Here is an 18,369-nt window from a genome sequence, read left to right as displayed (position 1 = left end):
AGATTTAAAAGAATTTAACAATACAAAAAAAGCAATTAATAGATTACAATAATTATAAATATTTTTTTTTTACAACAACAGAGATGATCAATAGATTTAAAAAAAAAAATTTAACAATGATCTCCACTATATCTCAAAAGATTTCACAATTATTTTACTGTTTTCTCAATCACTATCTTCACTATCCGTCAGCATGTACGGGAACATTTTCAGTCTTTTAAATACTGAATGGTCGTTAAAATAACTTTTATAATTGAATCTCTTTAACCTCGATTCAATTATCTTGACATCGTTGACATACATAAAATCAGTTACCTCCTCTGTTCCACAACTGGGTATACAATAATCTGTTGGATGTATGTCAGAAAACAGCGATCTTATACAGCAGTTTTCACACCAACTACTTAAGCACGATACTATTTTGACTGGATCTCTAACTAAAATACTTTTTTCAACAACACTAAAAGTATCTGCAGAATAACTTTTAACAAAACTTGTTATATCTTTGCATTTATCTAGCACTGGATAAAAACACATAGGGCAGAGTAATTCACGTCGGCCATTCCTTTTGTTTTTAACAAAATGCTTGAACTTTATGTGTATCGGTGTTCTTCCCCTTAGCATTATCACAATTTGTCCATCAAAATATCTTAAATCTCTTATCCCAAAGTATTCCGAGAGAGTAAAATCTCTTCGGAAAATTATATTTGCAACTGTTTTTCCTCTGGCTAACAAGTAGCTGAAATGTGTCAGCGCTGACGGGTTCATTTCTTGTACACCTTTATCAATATCTGTCCGCATCAACTCTTTAAACAGATGCGGATAGTAGTTTCTTAATAACTCGGCAATTTCTATTAGATCCGCCTCTCTGCCTGTACCACTCCAACCTCTGACTGTTCTGATACACAGCGTCTGCAGAGAATACATGATGATCGTATATTGCTGTGAAGGAACGATTCAGTCCATTTATAGGTGCATAACTTTCCATCCTTTCTTAACCTTGTTTTCGCTGATATTCCATCCCCACCCATTATGTAGGAAGTGCGCTGGAAATGCATGCATCAGAATGGTGACAGGCGTTGACGTCATTACTCAGAAGATTGTATCGCATCCACTTTGCGAGTGAGTAAGCATTTCTTAACGCACAAGTACTATTACGTAACTTATGGCAAGGATTTAAACATCCTATTGTCTCAAAAGAACATAATTCCGGCGCCGGACAATTAAGTTCTTTTTCCAAACATATGAAAGTGCGTTTTGTTAATTCGGAGAAGAAATTACACTCGACCTCGCTGAATGCGTACAACGCTGTAGCACCGTCAACCACAGCCTCCAAGATTGGAAGAATTTCTGCATGAGGTATCATACCATTTTCGAATGAAGTTGACTCGCATTCAAGTGGGTTTTTAAATTGGAGTTTTTTACCACCAACTGCTAGCTTTGCATTTCTTTGAAAGGTGACCCACAATACGCTATTTGTGTCAAGATCAGTCGCGGCCAATTCCAACACTCCCGTCTTAGAAGTAACTGCACTCAATACGAGCCTCATTATTACGTGTCTCGCTGGCAAGTGAAGTGGTGTTTATTGTTAGTGGATATATATACCTCTTGTGTATAAATTCATAAAAACGGCGCTTAAAACGACCCTTGTTAGTCCGTGTACCGCTCTTAAGTGAAGTTGTGTGTGTGTGCTTCTAACCCATCCCATCCTCAACCAATTTATTAAAATGGTCCCACTAGATCATTCCAGAATTCCTTTGGAAAATAGCGAAAACAGATTCCCGAGTGAAGAGATGGGAGAGGAGTCGCTGGATGAATTACAAACCTATTTGCTTCATCTCGATTTTGAAATTTTAATGGAGGAATTGGACAATGTTTTGAATGAAGACCCCGCCTTATTGGATATGCCACCGTTTGAGATCCAGATACATGATGGAACTCCTACAAATAATTGTACGTATGCAGTTTTACTGTTATTATCAGTTGCGGACAATCTACCACCTTTGAGCGCTGAACAATTGTCGGCTACCGCTGAACAATACGGTTTACCCCCAGGCTCGTATTTCGATCCCACGGGGACGGGGCGTTCATGGGGAGTGGTTTGGTTCGTAACGGACATGCCGAGTGCAATTGCATTGTACGTAGGGAGTCCTCAGGCGTTTGGGTTCGGGACAGTGTTCATTTTCAATGAAGACGGGGAAATTCTAGATATTTCACAATTTCTTTAATATTTCTCTTAATTAGTATTCTCTATGTTTGAAAGATTTTTTTAGGTAAAAAAAAGTAGAGATAAATTTTTTTAAATAATTTTTTTAATTTTTTAAAAACATCATATTATACATTATTATTCAAATAATTTAATTTCATACAATTAGCGGCTACTCTTTCAATTCTCTCCACTCGAACCGAATCCCTTACATCCTCTCTCAGTTTCATTCATATAATCCACTTCTTCCAAATCAGGATTTAATATTTGTTCACAAATTAATTGTGCGATTCTGTCACCAGCATTTATTTTAAAGACGACGCTACTATTATTACAAATTATAATTGACACATTTCCGCGAAAATCGAAATCCAGTACTCCCCCTGAAATATCTATTCCATATTTTAAGGCCAGACCAGATCTCGGGGCAATCCTCCCATAGCACCCCCATGGCAGCTCAATTTGGAGATCTGTTTTTACTAACAGACGACTTCCTGGTGAAATGGTGTAGTCATATGCGCTTCGAAGGTCAAAACCAGCAGCATTAGTAGAACCCTTGTATAAATCACGCGCGTTTTCTGTAAGTTTCTTATATTTAAGTTTGTAATTCCTTTGCTGACTCATATTTCTTAATAGGTAATTAAACAGCCGTTTGTTGTGCTCGGTCTCCTGCCTGAGATATCCAACAAGGTATATAGCGGCGGATACTGGATTTCGGCGTGTGAGTTAGGATAGGGAATGCGTCTTTTAATCTATCAAAGCCGTTTGTGCTGCGAGTGAACAGGGAGACGCTATATGAGTGTATAATGGTGACTAATCGCTTAGTAATAATCACACCAATTGTAAATTCTCATGTAATAATCATAAACATCTTTGTTTAAATAACGCAGCCTTTCTATTATAGTTGACTTTAACGAATCTTCAGTTAATTTTTGAAAGACTTCTCTCTCATAAAATGCTTCATATTGATCACAGACATTGTGCAAAGCACTCGGATCCGGACTTATTTCCGCCTCTTGGAGGATTTTTTTAAATTCTTCGTCTGCTTTTTCTTTTAATTTGAATATGAATTCCTCTATCTCTTTCCAAAGGGTTAGAGAACCCACCGGCTGTGCTAAAAGGCTGTTCATGATTTTTGTAATGAATTTTCGCCCGATTTATATATATATATATATATGGATAGTGTCGCAAGTAGGGTGGGTAAAGGGGTTCAAAGACCATCGAGGGCGCCATTTTAGGTTTTCCCCAGTGAACCTGTTGGTACCGGAAATAGGGAAAATTTTAGGAATTCTGGAATATCAAGTGGTATTACATCATCCCCTAATTCCTCCGCTATTAAGCGCACACGTGCCGAGGTCGGCCTCTCACGCGGAATCTGCGCTGCTCCACCCACTTCACCGCTGATCGACACGCACGTGCCGAGGTCGGCCTCTCACGCGGAATCCTTGAGAGAATTTCCAACACTCTTGATGAATGCTGATTCATCTTGTGATTACCATATCCGCCTCAGTGGTTCACCGCAGTGATGATGAAAGGATAAATACCACGTGCAGCTCTCAAGGACATTTTCAGACCTCTTGCTTCATGCTTCGGTACTGGAAGGTCATCCTCTCACTTAGTGCAGTTCTCCTTGGATGATTACGACCTACTCCCAGTTATTTCCCCCTAAGTGATTCGAAAGTATTACCCCTCTTTTAGGTATATAAGAGCTCGCATCTTCCTCCAAATTCACCACTTCAATTCGATCGGCGGTAGAGTACATCAGAGGCGATCCAATATATAGTATCCAAAACCGAACGCAGTAAGTGGGGCTTAGTTTTCTTCCTCACATGTATATATTTAACGTTATATACGATTATTTCCCTAATACTTAACATGTATTTTCTTTCTAGATGGAGAACTTGAGAAGGAAAATTCAGAAGGTGAACAATGAACTCCCTCCCTTCCTAAAAAAAGAAAACCTTGTTGTAGGTTTTAGATATACCATAACATATCTATGGGTGGTTGAAACTAGGTATGGGGATGGGGTTTCGGCAATGATTGAGGGTGCTGGTCAGCGAGGGAGGCTCTTCCTCCCTAAAAGATACTTAAAGGTTTTCAACAGGGAAGCGGTGGATGCTGTGAACCGGGGGGAGGGGGAGCCTCTCACGCTCACCTGGGACGGAGAGCGTTTGTCCTTGGAAGATTAAAAGGTATCTATGATTTAATATTATTTAATTTTTTTTAAATTAGGTTTTTGTGTTTAATTATATTTACTTAAATTTTGATCTTTCTTTAATTACAGATTATTCACATCACTGTGTTGTAAAAAAAACCTTTTTAAAATAAAAGAAATAATTTGGAGAAGGAATAAGTTTTTCTTGAGAGAATATTAGAAATAGAAAACACTTTCCCCGGTTTCCTGCTTGTTACGTCCTGCTGGTCGGAGCTCTGGTTTATATATAACGGTAAGTAGCTTATTATCTAGCAGTGAATAAGAAGATTAGGTATTGCGAAGCATCAGTGTACATAACATTCATTGAGAACATGGACACTTTTTGTGACATTTGTTTCACTTATTTTAGAGATAGACTTGCTCATGAAGCTAGTGACGTTCATCAAAGACATGTTTTACAGAATAGTGTTGGAGTTAATCCGGAAGAATATAAACTTTGTGAAATTTGTTACACTTATTTTAGAGATAGACTTGCACATGAAGCTAGTGAGGTACACCAAAGACATGTTTTACAAGGTAGTGTTGGAACTAATGCGATAGAAGATAAACTTTGTGAAGTTTGTTACACTTATTTTAGAGATAGACTTACACATGAAGCTAGTGAAGTACACCAAAGACATGTTAGTGTTGGAGCTAATACAATAGAAGATAAACTATGTGAAATTTGTTACACATATTTTCGTAACAAAGTCTCTCATGAGAGTAGTGAGGTTCATAGAAGACATGTTTTACGACAAGTTGGAGCAGGAAATGTAAAGGGAATGGTTGAAGTTCAATCGGCAGCGAAAAATAGATTAAAGACTTACTGGGTTAGTGGGTTGGATGAGGGAAGTGATTTAATCACATTTCTGAATAATATCAGGTTACTGGTCATTGAGAAAATTAAATATGTATTGGAATCTTCTCCGGTAAAAATCAATGTTTTGGTCAAGTGTAATTTTTCTAAAGAGGAACTTACGGATGAAAGATGGTTTAAAACGGAAAATGTTAGAATATTTGAGACTGACAATGTAGATGAAATTGTAGAGCATCTGTTTGCTAAATTACTAAAAGAAAAATCCGAACATCAAGCAAAGGGATCAGGGTGGACTTTACGTGAAATTTCAGGTTTAGAATTACGAATAAATAAATATCGTCCTCTGGGCGGATCCACTTTCATCGAACTCCCAAAGAGAATTTATGATACCAAATCAGTAATAAATGTTAAGAATAATGATATATACTGCTTTAAATATGCGATTTATTCCAAATACATGGCAGAAACAGCACCTAGATATTCATGCTCTAGAGTTATAAAATATATTAAGGATAAAAATTTTGAAACAAAGTATGATTGGAATTGCATTAAATATCCGGTTATTTTGAGAGATATTAGTAAATTTGAAATAAAAAATAATATTTCTATTAATGTTTTCGGTATAGATGAGAAAAATAACGTGTATCCTTTAAAAGTTGTGGATGAAGAACTATCTGATCATAGAGATTTACTTTATCTAGTTAAAGAAAATAAATCACATTATTGTTGGATTAAATCGTTTAATAAATTGCTTCATTCACAAATTACGAAAAATCATAATTATATATACGTTTGCAAACGCTGCTTCTGTCATTTTCATACGCATGAAAAACTCGAAATACATCGTTTAGATTGTATGAAAAATGCTCCTTCTAAAATAATTATGCCGGGAGATGATGAAAAATTGTTGAAATTTAAAAATGTTGGTCGTGCAATGCGTGTCCCTGCCATAGTTGTAGCCGATTTTGAGTCAATACTTCCGAAGGTTCAACATTGTTGCTCGAATGATGAGCATTCTTATTCGTGTGCAATAGAAAAACATGAAATAATGTCTTTTTGTTTTTTACTAATTTGTACAAATAATCTAAAATTTGAACCAATTTCTTATCGAGGGAGAGATGCTGCGAAAGTTTTTATGAATTGGATCAAAGAGGTAGCCGAACTAGTACAAAATATGTATCAAAATACGGTACAGATGATTGCGTTAACACAAGAAGAAAAACAGGCATTTGAATCCGCTAAGTATTGTCATCTTTGTGGAGAAGAATTGGGTGCTGACCGCGTTCAAGATCATTGTCACTTGACTGGAAAGTTTAGAGCAGCTTTACATTCACAATGTAATTTAAAGTTTAAAATGCCCAAATTTCTCCCTGTATTTTTTCATAACCTAAGCGGATATGATGCTCATTTTATTGTACCAAATTTAGGTTACGATAATAAAGAAATTAATTGCATAGCGAATTCTGAGGAAAAGTATATATCTTTTAGCAAAAGTATCGGTAACAATTTCAGCATTAGATTTGTGGATACCTTTCGATTTATGGCTTCGACCCTATCAAAATTAGCTGACAATCTCCCCCGAGAGAAATTTATTCATACAAAACGAGTTTATGGAGATAAGTTGAACCTTGTTACGAGGAAAGGAATTTTTCCATACGAATATGTTGACAGTTGGGAAAAGTTAGAGGAAAAATGTTTACCACCGAAGGAGAAATTTTATAGTCATATTAATGGAGAAACAGTAAGCGATGACGATTATGAATTTGCTCAAAAAATTTGGTTTGAATTCAATTGCCAGACTCTCGGTGAATACTCCGACTTATACCTGAAAACAGATGTTACGATTTTATCCGATATTTTTGAAAATTTTCGGGATGTTTGCATGGAAACGTATAAGCTTGACCCTGCATGGTATTATACATCACCGGGGTTAGCGTTTGATGCTATGTTAAAGCATACAGGGGTGACTCTCGAGTTGATGACTGATTACGATATGCTGCTGATGACAGAAAATGGAATACGAGGAGGTATTAGTCAATGCTGTAAGAGGTACAGTAAGGCAAATAATAAATATATGAGGGAATATGATGCGTCAATTCCTAATAGATACCTTTTGTATTTGGATGCTAACAATCTCTATGGGTGGGCAATGTCTCAACCTCTTCCTCGTGGTAGTTTTAAATGGCTTAGTGAAGAGGAAATTCGAGAGTTTAATTTGAATATTTCAGATGACAATCCTAAAGGATATTTTCTCGAGGTTGATTTAGATTATCCCGATAATATACATGAAACTCACTCGGATCTTCCATTTTGTCCAGAAAATAAAATACCTCCTACTGGTAAATTCAGAAAATTATTGACAACACTTGAGCCAAAAGAAAAATATGTAATTCATTATGTTAATTTAAAACAAGCCCTTAGATATGGTCTGAAGCTGAATAGAATTCGACGAGTGATCGAGTTTGATCAATCGAGATGGTTAGATCCTTACATAAACATTAATACCGAAAAACGGAAGTTGGCAAAAAATGATTTTGACAGGGATTTCTTCAAACTTATGGTAAATAGTGTATTTGGTAAGCTGATGGAGAATTTAAGGAGAAGAATTAACCTTGAATTGGTGTGTAACGAAAAAAGACTGAATAAATTGATCTCCAGTTCGAGATTTTTAGATAGAACTATATTTTCTGAAAATTTGGTGGCTGTTCACAGTAGAATGTCAACGATTAAAATGGTGAAGCCAATTTATGCAGGACAAGCAGTTTTGGATCTAAGCAAAACCCTAATGTACGATTTTTTTTACGGTCATCTTAAAGTGAAGTATGGGAATAAGATATCGCTCAATCAAATGGATACAGATGGTATGATTATTGATGTTGAGACTAATGACATATACGAAGACATGAAAGAAAACTTAGAACTGTACGATACATCTGCATATCCCTGTGATCACAAGTGTTTCTCAAATTTTAATAAAAAAGTGGTTGGTAAGATGAAGGATGAATGTAATGGTGACATTATGACGAATTTTGTCGGCTTGAGAAGCAAACTTTACTCCTATCGTATGGAAAATGCTAAAGAAGTGAAGAAGGCTAAAGGTATTGCCAAGCCCGTCATTCGAAAATCTATTAATTTCGAACATTACGAAAAGTGTTTACTCGATAATTCCGTAGAGTATCGACAGATGTACATTTTACGATCTAATAAACATGAAATGTACACTCTAAAAATAAATAAAGTAGCCTTGAGTGCAAACGATGATAAACGCTATATATGTAGAGATGGTATCACGACATTAGCCTGGGGTGATTATAGGATAAGAGAAGAATCACGTAAACGGACTTATGATGAGGCCTTCCCCCTCCCTCATCGTTGAAAAGTGTATAAATTCAGTTCGTATTAAATTGTGAATCTCATTTCATTCCCTCACGTGCTACGCTTCACACTGAAATGAGAGCAGTCTATATCTTTTTGCTCTTAACTGAGCTTGCTGTACAAAAGGTGTTATCCAGTGAAAATACCCACACCAATAAAACGTATTGCGTAGCAGAATATCTTCGACAGTATGGATATTTGAACGTGACCGAAAATGAAATTACTAGCATTGACCATACGGAATTGAAAGAGGCTTTGGAAATTTTTCAAGAATACTATAACATTACAAAAGATGGGGAATTGAATGAAATGACTCTGAATTTAACCAATAGACCACGCTGCGGAGTTGTTGATGATCCTGCGTTTTCTGTATACCATTACAAATGGAATAAAGGTATAATAAAATGGCATTATGGATTTGTGAACTCGACGTACATGGAGTTAGCTCGGAAAGCGTTTGAAATTTGGAGTCAAGCAGCTAATTTAAAGTTCGAGCATGATCCTAAACATCCGGATATCTTCATAATGAATACACGGTACAATCATAAACAATATTTAAATAGACATTTTTGTTCTTCGCCTTTGGATGGGATTGGTGGAAAATTAGCTCATGCACAATTACCATCAAGTCGAGATATTCCACTAGAAATCCACATCGATCAAGATGAAATGTGGTACTTAGGAATGGATCATCCTGAACTTCCTGAATTTCAAGTCAGTTTGCTCGCCGTTCTTCTCCATGAAATTGGTCACACTCTAGGAATTACACATTCGAATTATGAGAATTCTCTGATGTTTGCGTATTATAACCATTATGATTACCGTCTGACACTACATGAAGATGATATACTAGCAGCTCAATTTCTCTATGGACCACCCTTGGAACCTCAGAAGGAAGATGATCCAGTTCAGGGGAACGATGATGATGCTGAGGGAGCACCTGAATATCCGGAGGATAGATTCAGAGCAGAACCGAATGTTGCAAAAAATAATACTCACCGTCCGACTTTGTGTGAACTTGATAATGTACGCCAGTTACTCATAATCAATAATTTGCTGTATTTATTTCATGAAAAATGGTTTTGGTATGTGGATATGGAAGTGACTGAAAAAATAGACATCGTTGGCCCTCAGCTTATCACAGATTGGTTACCATTTTTACCTGAGCAAGATTTCAATGGTTTTGATGCTCTTTATCGCAGGCCTAGTGGAGAAATTGTAATATTTATCAAGGGCCTGATATACATGGTTAATTATCCAACAATGGAGCTAGTTGAAGGTCGTCCTATGAATATTATATCCGCCGGCCTTCCTAGAAACGCTAGAATTCAAGCAATTGTTAATACATACTCTGCCCGCACACTAATATTTCATAGTGGGGAATTCATTGTTGAAATGGATGAGTGCACTTTTAGACCGAAGAGTCAAGCTCGTCACAAGAAATTAATGCCACAGATACCTACAGGTATACAATCTGCATTTAGACATACTAATGGGATCCTCTACTTTTTTAGAGAGAAAGATGTTTACGAATACAGTGAATTTAATAACACTATGGTGAGGGCTGGAAGAAATGATCTCAATCTCTTTGGTATCCCATGTCCCAAGAATTACCCTTCAGATTTATCGAGCATAGCAAATGACTTGAAAACTATAGTTTCCCGAATGGATAATATTATCGATAATTGAAATTTATAAAATGTTTGTAAACATGCATACATGAAATAAATAAAAAATATCTACCACCTCTTTGCCTTTCATTTGTCGAACTCTTTCCTATCGAACCCAGAACCTCTAGCGGATAAGGGGAGGGAGAGGGTGGCGGGGTTGGAGTGGGGGAAGCAGCTTGGGAAAAGAAGATGACGATCGAAAATCTTATATTAGGAAAAACAAACGACGAGAGAAAACAAAATGAGAAGCGTAAAAAGTAAATTATGTCAGAGAAAATAGAAATAGGTGAATAACGATAAAGAAAACGAAAGGGAAACAAATGACGATCGAAAATCATTTGCTATTGGTAAAACAAACGACGAGAGAAAACAAAATGAGAAGCGTAAAAAGTAAATTACGTCAGAGAAAATAGAAATAGGTGAATATCGATAAAGAAGATGAAAGGGAAACAAATGACGATCGAAAATCATTTGCTATTGGTAAAACAAACGACGAGAGAAAACAAATGAGAAGCGTAAAAGTAAATTACGTCAGAGAAAATAGAAATAGGTGAATATCGATAAAGAAGATGAAAGGGAAACAAATGACGATCGAAAATCATTTGCTATTGGTAAAACAAACGACGAGAGAAAACAAAATGAGAAGCGTAAAAGTAAATTATGTCAGAGAAAATAGAAATAGGTGAATAACGATAAAGAAGATGAAAGGGAAACAAATGACGATCGAAAATCATTTGCTATTGGTAAAACAAACGACGAGAGAAAACAAAATGAGAAGCGTAAAAGTAAATTATGTCAGAGAAAATAGAAATAGGTGAATAACGATAAAGAAGATGAAAGGGAAACAAATGACGATCAATAAAACAAGTGACGGTCGATTAAAAAGTCACGTGATAGCGTAATTAAAGATGGCGGAGCGTAATTAATTGTAGGGGGGAGGTAATTAAAAATGGCAGGTGCTGCAGGACGCTTTTTTTCACCCTACTCCTGTGAGGTGACCTTGAAGCGATGCTTAGCGCTGATACGACGCAGGCTAATAGCGGGTAGCTGAGTACCCTGCTGGCTGGTAGCGCTTGGCTTAAATAAGGATTATTAATACCTTATCAAACGAGGAAAACTTTCCGACCTTAGCCAGTTTTAATAAGTGATTATTAAGACATGTTTCCCTGAGCTCTGTGCCTCATGCATGCATTGGTAACCTCAGACGATGTATAACTCCTATCTTCTCGTATAGAAACTAGGTCCCAGTGACGTCACGTGGAGTGGCATCGCATGGGCGCCAATCTGGCCCTTTTCAAATGAGGATAAAAATGGACCATTGCCATTCGTCTAAACCGGTATTTCTAAAACGAAATAATTTGTATATTATGAATACAGTAATGGTGGGTAACGAATCGCAAACAATGCCTTTCGTCTTCTTTGATGAAGGAAACTACCCTATTACTTATTGAATCTCTCGTATTTATGACATGTATGGACTGACTATTCAGTGCGATGGAATTATTTTAAAATTGGTAACAGTTATGAGACAGAATTTTGGATCGGTATCCTGGTAATATAAGACCCATACTGTAAATTAATCAAATAAGTCTTTCTTGAATTAATAAAATTTCTTCTGTTTCAGAAACCTACTTGACATGCGGAAAGTTATATCCAGGGGTTATAGCAAAGTTAAGTATGATGAAGGAATATTTTCATCAATATAGTAAATTCCTTGTTGTTTAATCAATGTTTAAAAAGCGCGATGAGAAACCTTGCGCTGATTTTCTCCTGGTAATATTTATTTAGCGGCAAAGTATTAGCCATTGCTATTTGGACACATGCTTGCAGAACTGCCGATTACACTGCGACAATCAAAAAATATTTCATTACTTTTGAGAAGATTTTGAAGAAATTCTACCTGTTGGAGTCGTTATCACGGGCCGCAAAATTATTTTCGATTGTGTAATCGAATTATAAGGGCCCATAAATCATTATTAATAATGTTAAAAAATTCTAAGATTAGTGGATCTCCCTTTTCACATTCTTCATTACCAATTCCATGTATTTGATTCGCGGCTTTCTTTTTCTGATCGCAATTACGGATAAGATAACCTGGCTGAAAGTACAGTAAGAGACTCAATAACTTATTTACTCAGTAACACGTTGTCGGTAAAGAATAATGGCTAAAGGTGTGATTGGTGAGGCATATAAATAATGTTTTTTAATTTTTATACTGAATTATTACTCAAATTTTACTATTTTGAATATTACTAATACATAAAATCTACATATTTTTGAGGATTTTCCAAAACCTTGCCTAGCCAATTGACTCACTTTCGACCATAACATGATATTAAAATTCCATTACTTACCGTTTGTTTGGAAATTAAAAAAAATATTATTATTATTATATAAACTAAATATATTTTAGAGGAACTTCCCGAACCGTGCACTGTCACTGGAGTGACTGTCAACCAATAATATGCAGGAAAATGCCAGAAGTTACAATTTTGTCAGAGAACTCGCTGTAATATAGGTTTTTATAAATCTATAGGAGAGAATCAAAACAAATCCAGGGAGCGACAATATATGGAAGGCAAACATTAAGAAGTAGGAGCATAAAATAAAAATATTCCGTCAATACGTCCAAGTTAAGATTTTTCCTATGTCAACACTTTTTACCTTCCAGGTTGTAGATCCATCTTCCGGCAAAACGTTGGGTTCGAATGAAAAAGGATCACTTCTAATCAAAACTACACTTCTGATGAAAGGATATATCACTGAAACTAACAAGGTAATATGGATAAAGCTAATTCGCAAACGTTTTGGGACATCTATTCTTTAAGCCAATTGAATTTCTACGATCTTTTTAAAATTACATTAAGTTTCTTAAATACTAGGTGCATTTTCATATTTGAAATAAATAGAAATAGATTTCAATGTGTTTCTTTGTGTTAACATTCCCTGCGCCGCCCTGCCTGTCCCAAGCTCGCAGAACATACACATTTTAACTGTTTTGATTTTAACCACAAACCCAATTCTCATCTATTGCCGTTCAATCTCAGCTTCTGCGTCCACTTAGGACCGGGGTTTCTCCTCTACCTACGACACCAAAGAGGAGGTAACTTGCTAGCAAATATCACCTTCTTTTCGATAGTACGCATGGGTAATATTTTTAGCTAAAGCTCCTAATTCCAAAAGTAAAGGGAAGACGAACTGCCATGTCCGAATTAATCTTTTTAAGCTCAGTTTTTTAAATAAATAGATTAAATCACTAATACAAACGACATATTTTTCTATTTTACCATGTGTGTACAGATATTTTTCCCAACAATTCATGAAAATAACCATGATGTTGGTTTGCGAAGGCTGGAAAAGCACGATTTTCGTGATAAAATTTGCAAAACAAACCGATGAAATTGCCCATTGGTTTATTCAATACAATTAAACGGTAGTTGATCAAAGGCAAGAGAAACTAGAATTGAGGTTAATTTAGTGAGGTAGTCTGTTTTTTGAAAGGTTTTATTGCGTTCAAAGCCAATTTTTATTTCTCTCGGGGTTTTCAATTACTTTCAGGAGATCTCTAAAGGCGTGGACGGAGAGGGATGGCTTCATACAGGTGACGAAGGGTTTTTCGACGAAGACGGCTGGTTGTACATCGTTGGCCGAAGCAAATTCACCTTCAAGCACTGTGGACGCCGGGTAAATTTTTATGATACTTTTCTATCTGTTTGCTAAGAGACCATTTCAGATAATCAGCTGTAATAGGGTGGTATCCTATTATTTTTTATTGCCTAAATCGAAAGATTATTACTCCTGGAGTACGTATTTCACGACTTCAGATTTTTTAATGACGATATCTATTTTTCGCGATTAAATGAAAAGTGAAAATCTTCAAGCGCGCGAAAACGCGACGGCTAAGCATGAATGCTGGGAAAACTCCGTGTGGCGTCGTTCTGGTTCCCGCTGCCGCAAGTGAGGTGACCTTGGGGCGAGGCTTTGAGCGCTGATACGACGCAGGATGCTAGCAGGTAGCATAGTATCCTGCATGCTGGTAGCGTTTGGCTTAAATAAGGATTATTAATACCTTATCAAACGAAGAAACCTTTCCGACCTTAGCCAGTTCTAATAGGTGATTATTAAGACAAGTTTCCCTGAGCTCTGTACCTCATGCATGCATTGGTAATCTCAGACGATGTAAAACTCCTATCTACTCGTATAGAAACTAGGTCCCTGTTACGTCATGTGGAGTGGCATTGTATGGGCACCAATCTGGCCTTTTTCAAATGAGGATAAAATTGACTATTGCCATTCGTCTAAACCGGTATTTCTAAAACCAAATATTTTGTATACTATGAATACACTAATGGTGGGTAACGAATCGCAATCAATGCATTTCGTTTTCTTTGATGAAGGAAACTACCCTATTGAATGAAAAACCAATGATACATATCAAACATACATGACTGTATTCCCAGCTATGCTTACCTATTCGTGATGCATTAATTAGCGCTGATTTTTTACAGGTGTGTCCCACTGACGTGGAAGCTGTAGTAATTAACCATCCAAGTGTTGAATCAGTTGTTGTCGTCGGTGTGCCCAACCCTAAAACAACAGCTGATGCTAAGGCCTATGTAATTCTCAAGCCCGCGTACTGAGCCACCGCTGAGGAAATTATAGAGCACGTCTCAGGTACGAAAATTGGGTTTTCAATACAAAGTATAAGAGTTGCGCTTAAGTGAATTACATTACATTAGCGCAATTTAAGCTTTAATCTACTGGCAGCTAGGACCATTCCATTCCTCCCTTCCGTCTAACTCCTATTGGTCATTGAAATAATATAACAATTCCTTCAAGAATTGATTGAAGCCAAATGGAAGTGATATGAGTGGAAATGAATACTGAAGTCACGAGATAAGAAAACTATCGTGGTTATAAAAGCAATTTCTACTCCCTCGAAAAAATCTCTACATCGATAGGCAAAAAATTGTTGCTACAGCTGTTCCTTCTTTAAATTTAATGATATTGTACAAAGACAGAGGAACACTTTCAAATCATGGGGAAAAAGCGGGCATTGAAACTGAAATTGCAAAAGCGAAAATTACAATTGAATAAATACAAGTATTTATAAGACGACAATACTTGATACCAACTCAAGCCTACAAATAAGAGGTATGTATACCGATATGTTCATCGAATTATTAAAAGGAATATATATATATATATATATATATATATATATATATATATATATATATATATATATTAAGAGTGTTAGTTTAATCTAAATACGTTTGATGCAATTTATTTTTCTTCACAGGACAAATTGAGGAATACAAGCATCTTCACGGCGGAGTTGTTTTTCTGGAGGAGTTTCCACTAACTCCTGGTGGTAAAGTAGATAGACAAGCCCTATTGAAACGAGCCATTGCAGAATCTACTACTACTCATCAAAATAGGTCCTAGAGACGACCAAATGAAGACAATGGGGCCAATTATAATTATTATCAACAAATAATTGTTTATGCAACTGGGGAAAATTACGTGTGTTTGGGAGTTTGGCTTAGTTTTTGATGATATATTTTCCACAGAAGTATAGCTTTAAAGGGAGGCTCTACATATTCATGGTAATAGCGGGGAACGCTTCTGCCTCATCAGCTTCAAGTTACTTTATTCGTGTAATTAATTAGTAATAAAATATATGTTTATGCTATTTACATTACTTTGCTATTCCCATCCATTGATCCGCAACGTTAAAAGAATTTTCAGGCATAGTGAAAATTATCAAATGTTTAATCATTTTCAATTCATAATTTTGAACGAAACCAATTATTTACCCCCCATTTACCTCGAAATTGTTGGGAGAATTCTGAAACATGCATCAAGGAAAAATTACTTAGCAGGGTACAAAAATCAACTATCCTATCAGTAAGTCCTAATGTTGCCGTCAGAGTTTCTCATTGATCGTGAAATAGATGGCATTCTGAATCTATGTACAGTTTATCTCTCTTATTTTATTTTTATGACCTGATCTACTATTGGTATTTGCTTGGGTTTTTGTGTGCAATATAAATTTACTCAATACTCTTCTTCCATCACTGCCATATCCCTTCGACATATTCTCTCCCCATCCCAAGGGTACCATGTATACATCGGTACTTTGCTGGTGTTTCGGAAACTTCATAATGACGGTCACCAGTCGAAACCAAGATAGGATTAGGTTACATTTAAGATTTTAATCACACCATAATAACAATATGATAATGTTCATTACTCCAAATTCATTACGTACATTGTAGGGATAATAGTGATATATAAAATGTAAGGAGCTTTAGGTAACATTGTAGGCGGACCTGTGTTCGGTTGCCTTCACAATACAATTATCTTCCATGCATTGGTTTATATAGTGAAAAAAGGATATGTACCTACCTACATTAGCAAAAATAATATCTTTGACAAAATATATTTGTATAATTTATCGTATTTGATTTAGCAATTTATTTCTTCAATTTCAGGATGAGTTTTTATTTTTTTTGAAATATATGAAGATTTACCGCTCTTCTGTACTTAGGTGGTATTAAGTTGTAGACTTTTGAGTAAACCTAAGTAAAATGTTTTTATTCATAGGGGAAAGGACTAGTTGGGTTAATATACTTTAGCCTCCCACATGCGAGTTTGCGACAGACTGGTGAAATAGCATGACGCCCTTCTCTCCCTCACATCCTCAAACTCCGTGGACCTCATTTCCCGTTCGCCCCAAGTGCGAGCCCAATCTCTTTCGTCCCTCACTTTCCGCCAAAGTCAGCGAGACCCGTGCTCCTCATCCGTCCCTGTGCATTTGCTGACGACACTCGTTTGGTCTCCTGAAGGGACGAATTTTGAAGTGGATTGCCTACTACACACGGAGGGAGCAAAGGGGTAAACTCGTCGGACAAGCAGGGGAACTACTCCTTCGCATCATTCGGAGTGTGATGACATAAACGAATCTACTTCTCTTCTCCACATACAGAACTATCAGGAGAGAATGCGAATAGGGTAGTTTCCTTCATCAAAGAAAACGAAAGGCATTGATTGCGATTCGTTACCCGCCATTAGTGTATTCATAGTATACAAATTATTTGGTTTTAGAAATACCGGTTTAGACGAATGGCAACGGTCAATTTTATCCCCATTTGAAAAAGGCCAGATTGACGCCCATGCGATGCCACTCCACGTGACGTCACAGGGACCTAGTTTCTATACGAGTAGATAGGAGTTTTACATCGTCTGAGGTTACCAATGCATGCATGAGGCACAGAGCTCAGGGAAACATCTCTTAATAATCACCTATTAAAAATGCCTATGGTCGGAAATTTACCTTCGTTTGATAGGGTATTAATAATCCTCATTTAAGCCAAGCGCTACCTGCTAGCAGGGTACTCTGCTGCCTGCTAGCATCCTGCGTCGTATCAGCGCACAAAGCCTCGCCCCAAGGTCACCTCACTTGCGGCAGCGGGAACCAGAACGACGTCACACGGAGTTTTCCCGGCATTCATACTTACCCGTCGCGTTTTCGCACACTTGAAAATTTTCACTTTTCATTTAATCGCGAAAAATAGATATCGTCATTTAAAAAGTCTAACAGCGTGAAATACGTACTCCAGGAGTAATAATCTTTCGATTTAGGCAATAAAAAAATACTAGGAAACCACCCTTTATAGGAAGGAAATAGGGGAACAGACTAGAGAGCTGTGTCAAGCTATTCTTCGGATAGATTTTTCGTGAAAGAGAGTGATTAGTACAGTAATTGATGTTTTTTGTGTTTAATCTCACACTTATCTTATGAAGATCTTATGTCAAACCCCAGAAACAAATCTTGGATCCGCCCCTGGTTGTAAGTTTATATAAACTACCTGGTATCCGAATGAATAAATTTGAAAAGCCCCCATAATATTAGCTTTCGATTCGTAGCTTATACACAGGCAATATCCTTATTTATGAGTATAATTCATAGGCTTTGACTGCGTAAATTTTTTTTGTCAACGAGGATTTAAATTTGCCTTTGCTTTTGACTTGGACTAGGTAGTTCCTCCTTGGTCTTATGATTTTTAGTCTTTTTATGCATCAGAATAAAATTATACTTCTT

At 36.5% G+C, this 18,369-nt stretch overlaps 2 protein-coding genes across 3 annotated transcripts in view; both read left to right on the top strand.

Moving 5' to 3' along the window:
* Positions 1 to 15,961, top strand: part of LOC124167901 (4-coumarate--CoA ligase-like 1) — a 35,856-nt gene extending 19,895 nt beyond the window's left edge. Inside the window, exons 10-14 of the mRNA XM_046545966.1 lie at positions 11,887 to 11,933; positions 12,934 to 13,038; positions 13,821 to 13,946; positions 14,771 to 14,936; positions 15,565 to 15,961. Coding sequence (XP_046401922.1) covers positions 11,887 to 11,933; positions 12,934 to 13,038; positions 13,821 to 13,946; positions 14,771 to 14,902 — 410 coding nt within the window. The 3' untranslated portion in view covers positions 14,903 to 14,936; positions 15,565 to 15,961. The remainder of the gene's footprint in view (positions 1 to 11,886; positions 11,934 to 12,933; positions 13,039 to 13,820; positions 13,947 to 14,770; positions 14,937 to 15,564) is intronic.
* LOC124167900 lies at positions 2,301 to 9,643 on the top strand. Of its 2 annotated transcripts, XM_046545965.1 has the most exons (3): positions 2,301 to 4,007; positions 4,099 to 4,398; positions 4,491 to 9,643. In XM_046545965.1, exon 3 carries the CDS (start codon positions 4,733 to 4,735, stop codon positions 8,591 to 8,593), a length of 3,861 nt encoding a protein of 1,286 aa, XP_046401921.1. In that variant the 5' UTR covers positions 2,301 to 4,007; positions 4,099 to 4,398; positions 4,491 to 4,732; the 3' UTR covers positions 8,594 to 9,643. The 2 variants fall into 2 exon arrangements, with proteins under 2 accessions (XP_046401921.1, XP_046401920.1); XM_046545964.1 differs by having other exon boundaries at positions 2,301 to 4,398.
* Positions 15,962 to 18,369: the final 2,408 nt, after the last annotated feature.

The sequence above is a fragment of the Ischnura elegans genome, chromosome 11 (assembly GCF_921293095.1).
Source record: "Ischnura elegans chromosome 11, ioIscEleg1.1, whole genome shotgun sequence".
Classification (NCBI taxonomy): domain Eukaryota; kingdom Metazoa; phylum Arthropoda; class Insecta; order Odonata; family Coenagrionidae; genus Ischnura; species Ischnura elegans.
This window is presented reverse-complemented; position numbering and strand designations above follow the sequence as displayed.

Bases quoted from the DNA above. Each gene is read 5' to 3' on its own strand.
- LOC124167900 (XM_046545965.1), top strand. From the start codon at position 4,733: ATGGACACTTTTTGTGACATTTGTTTCACTTATTTTAGAGATAGACTT.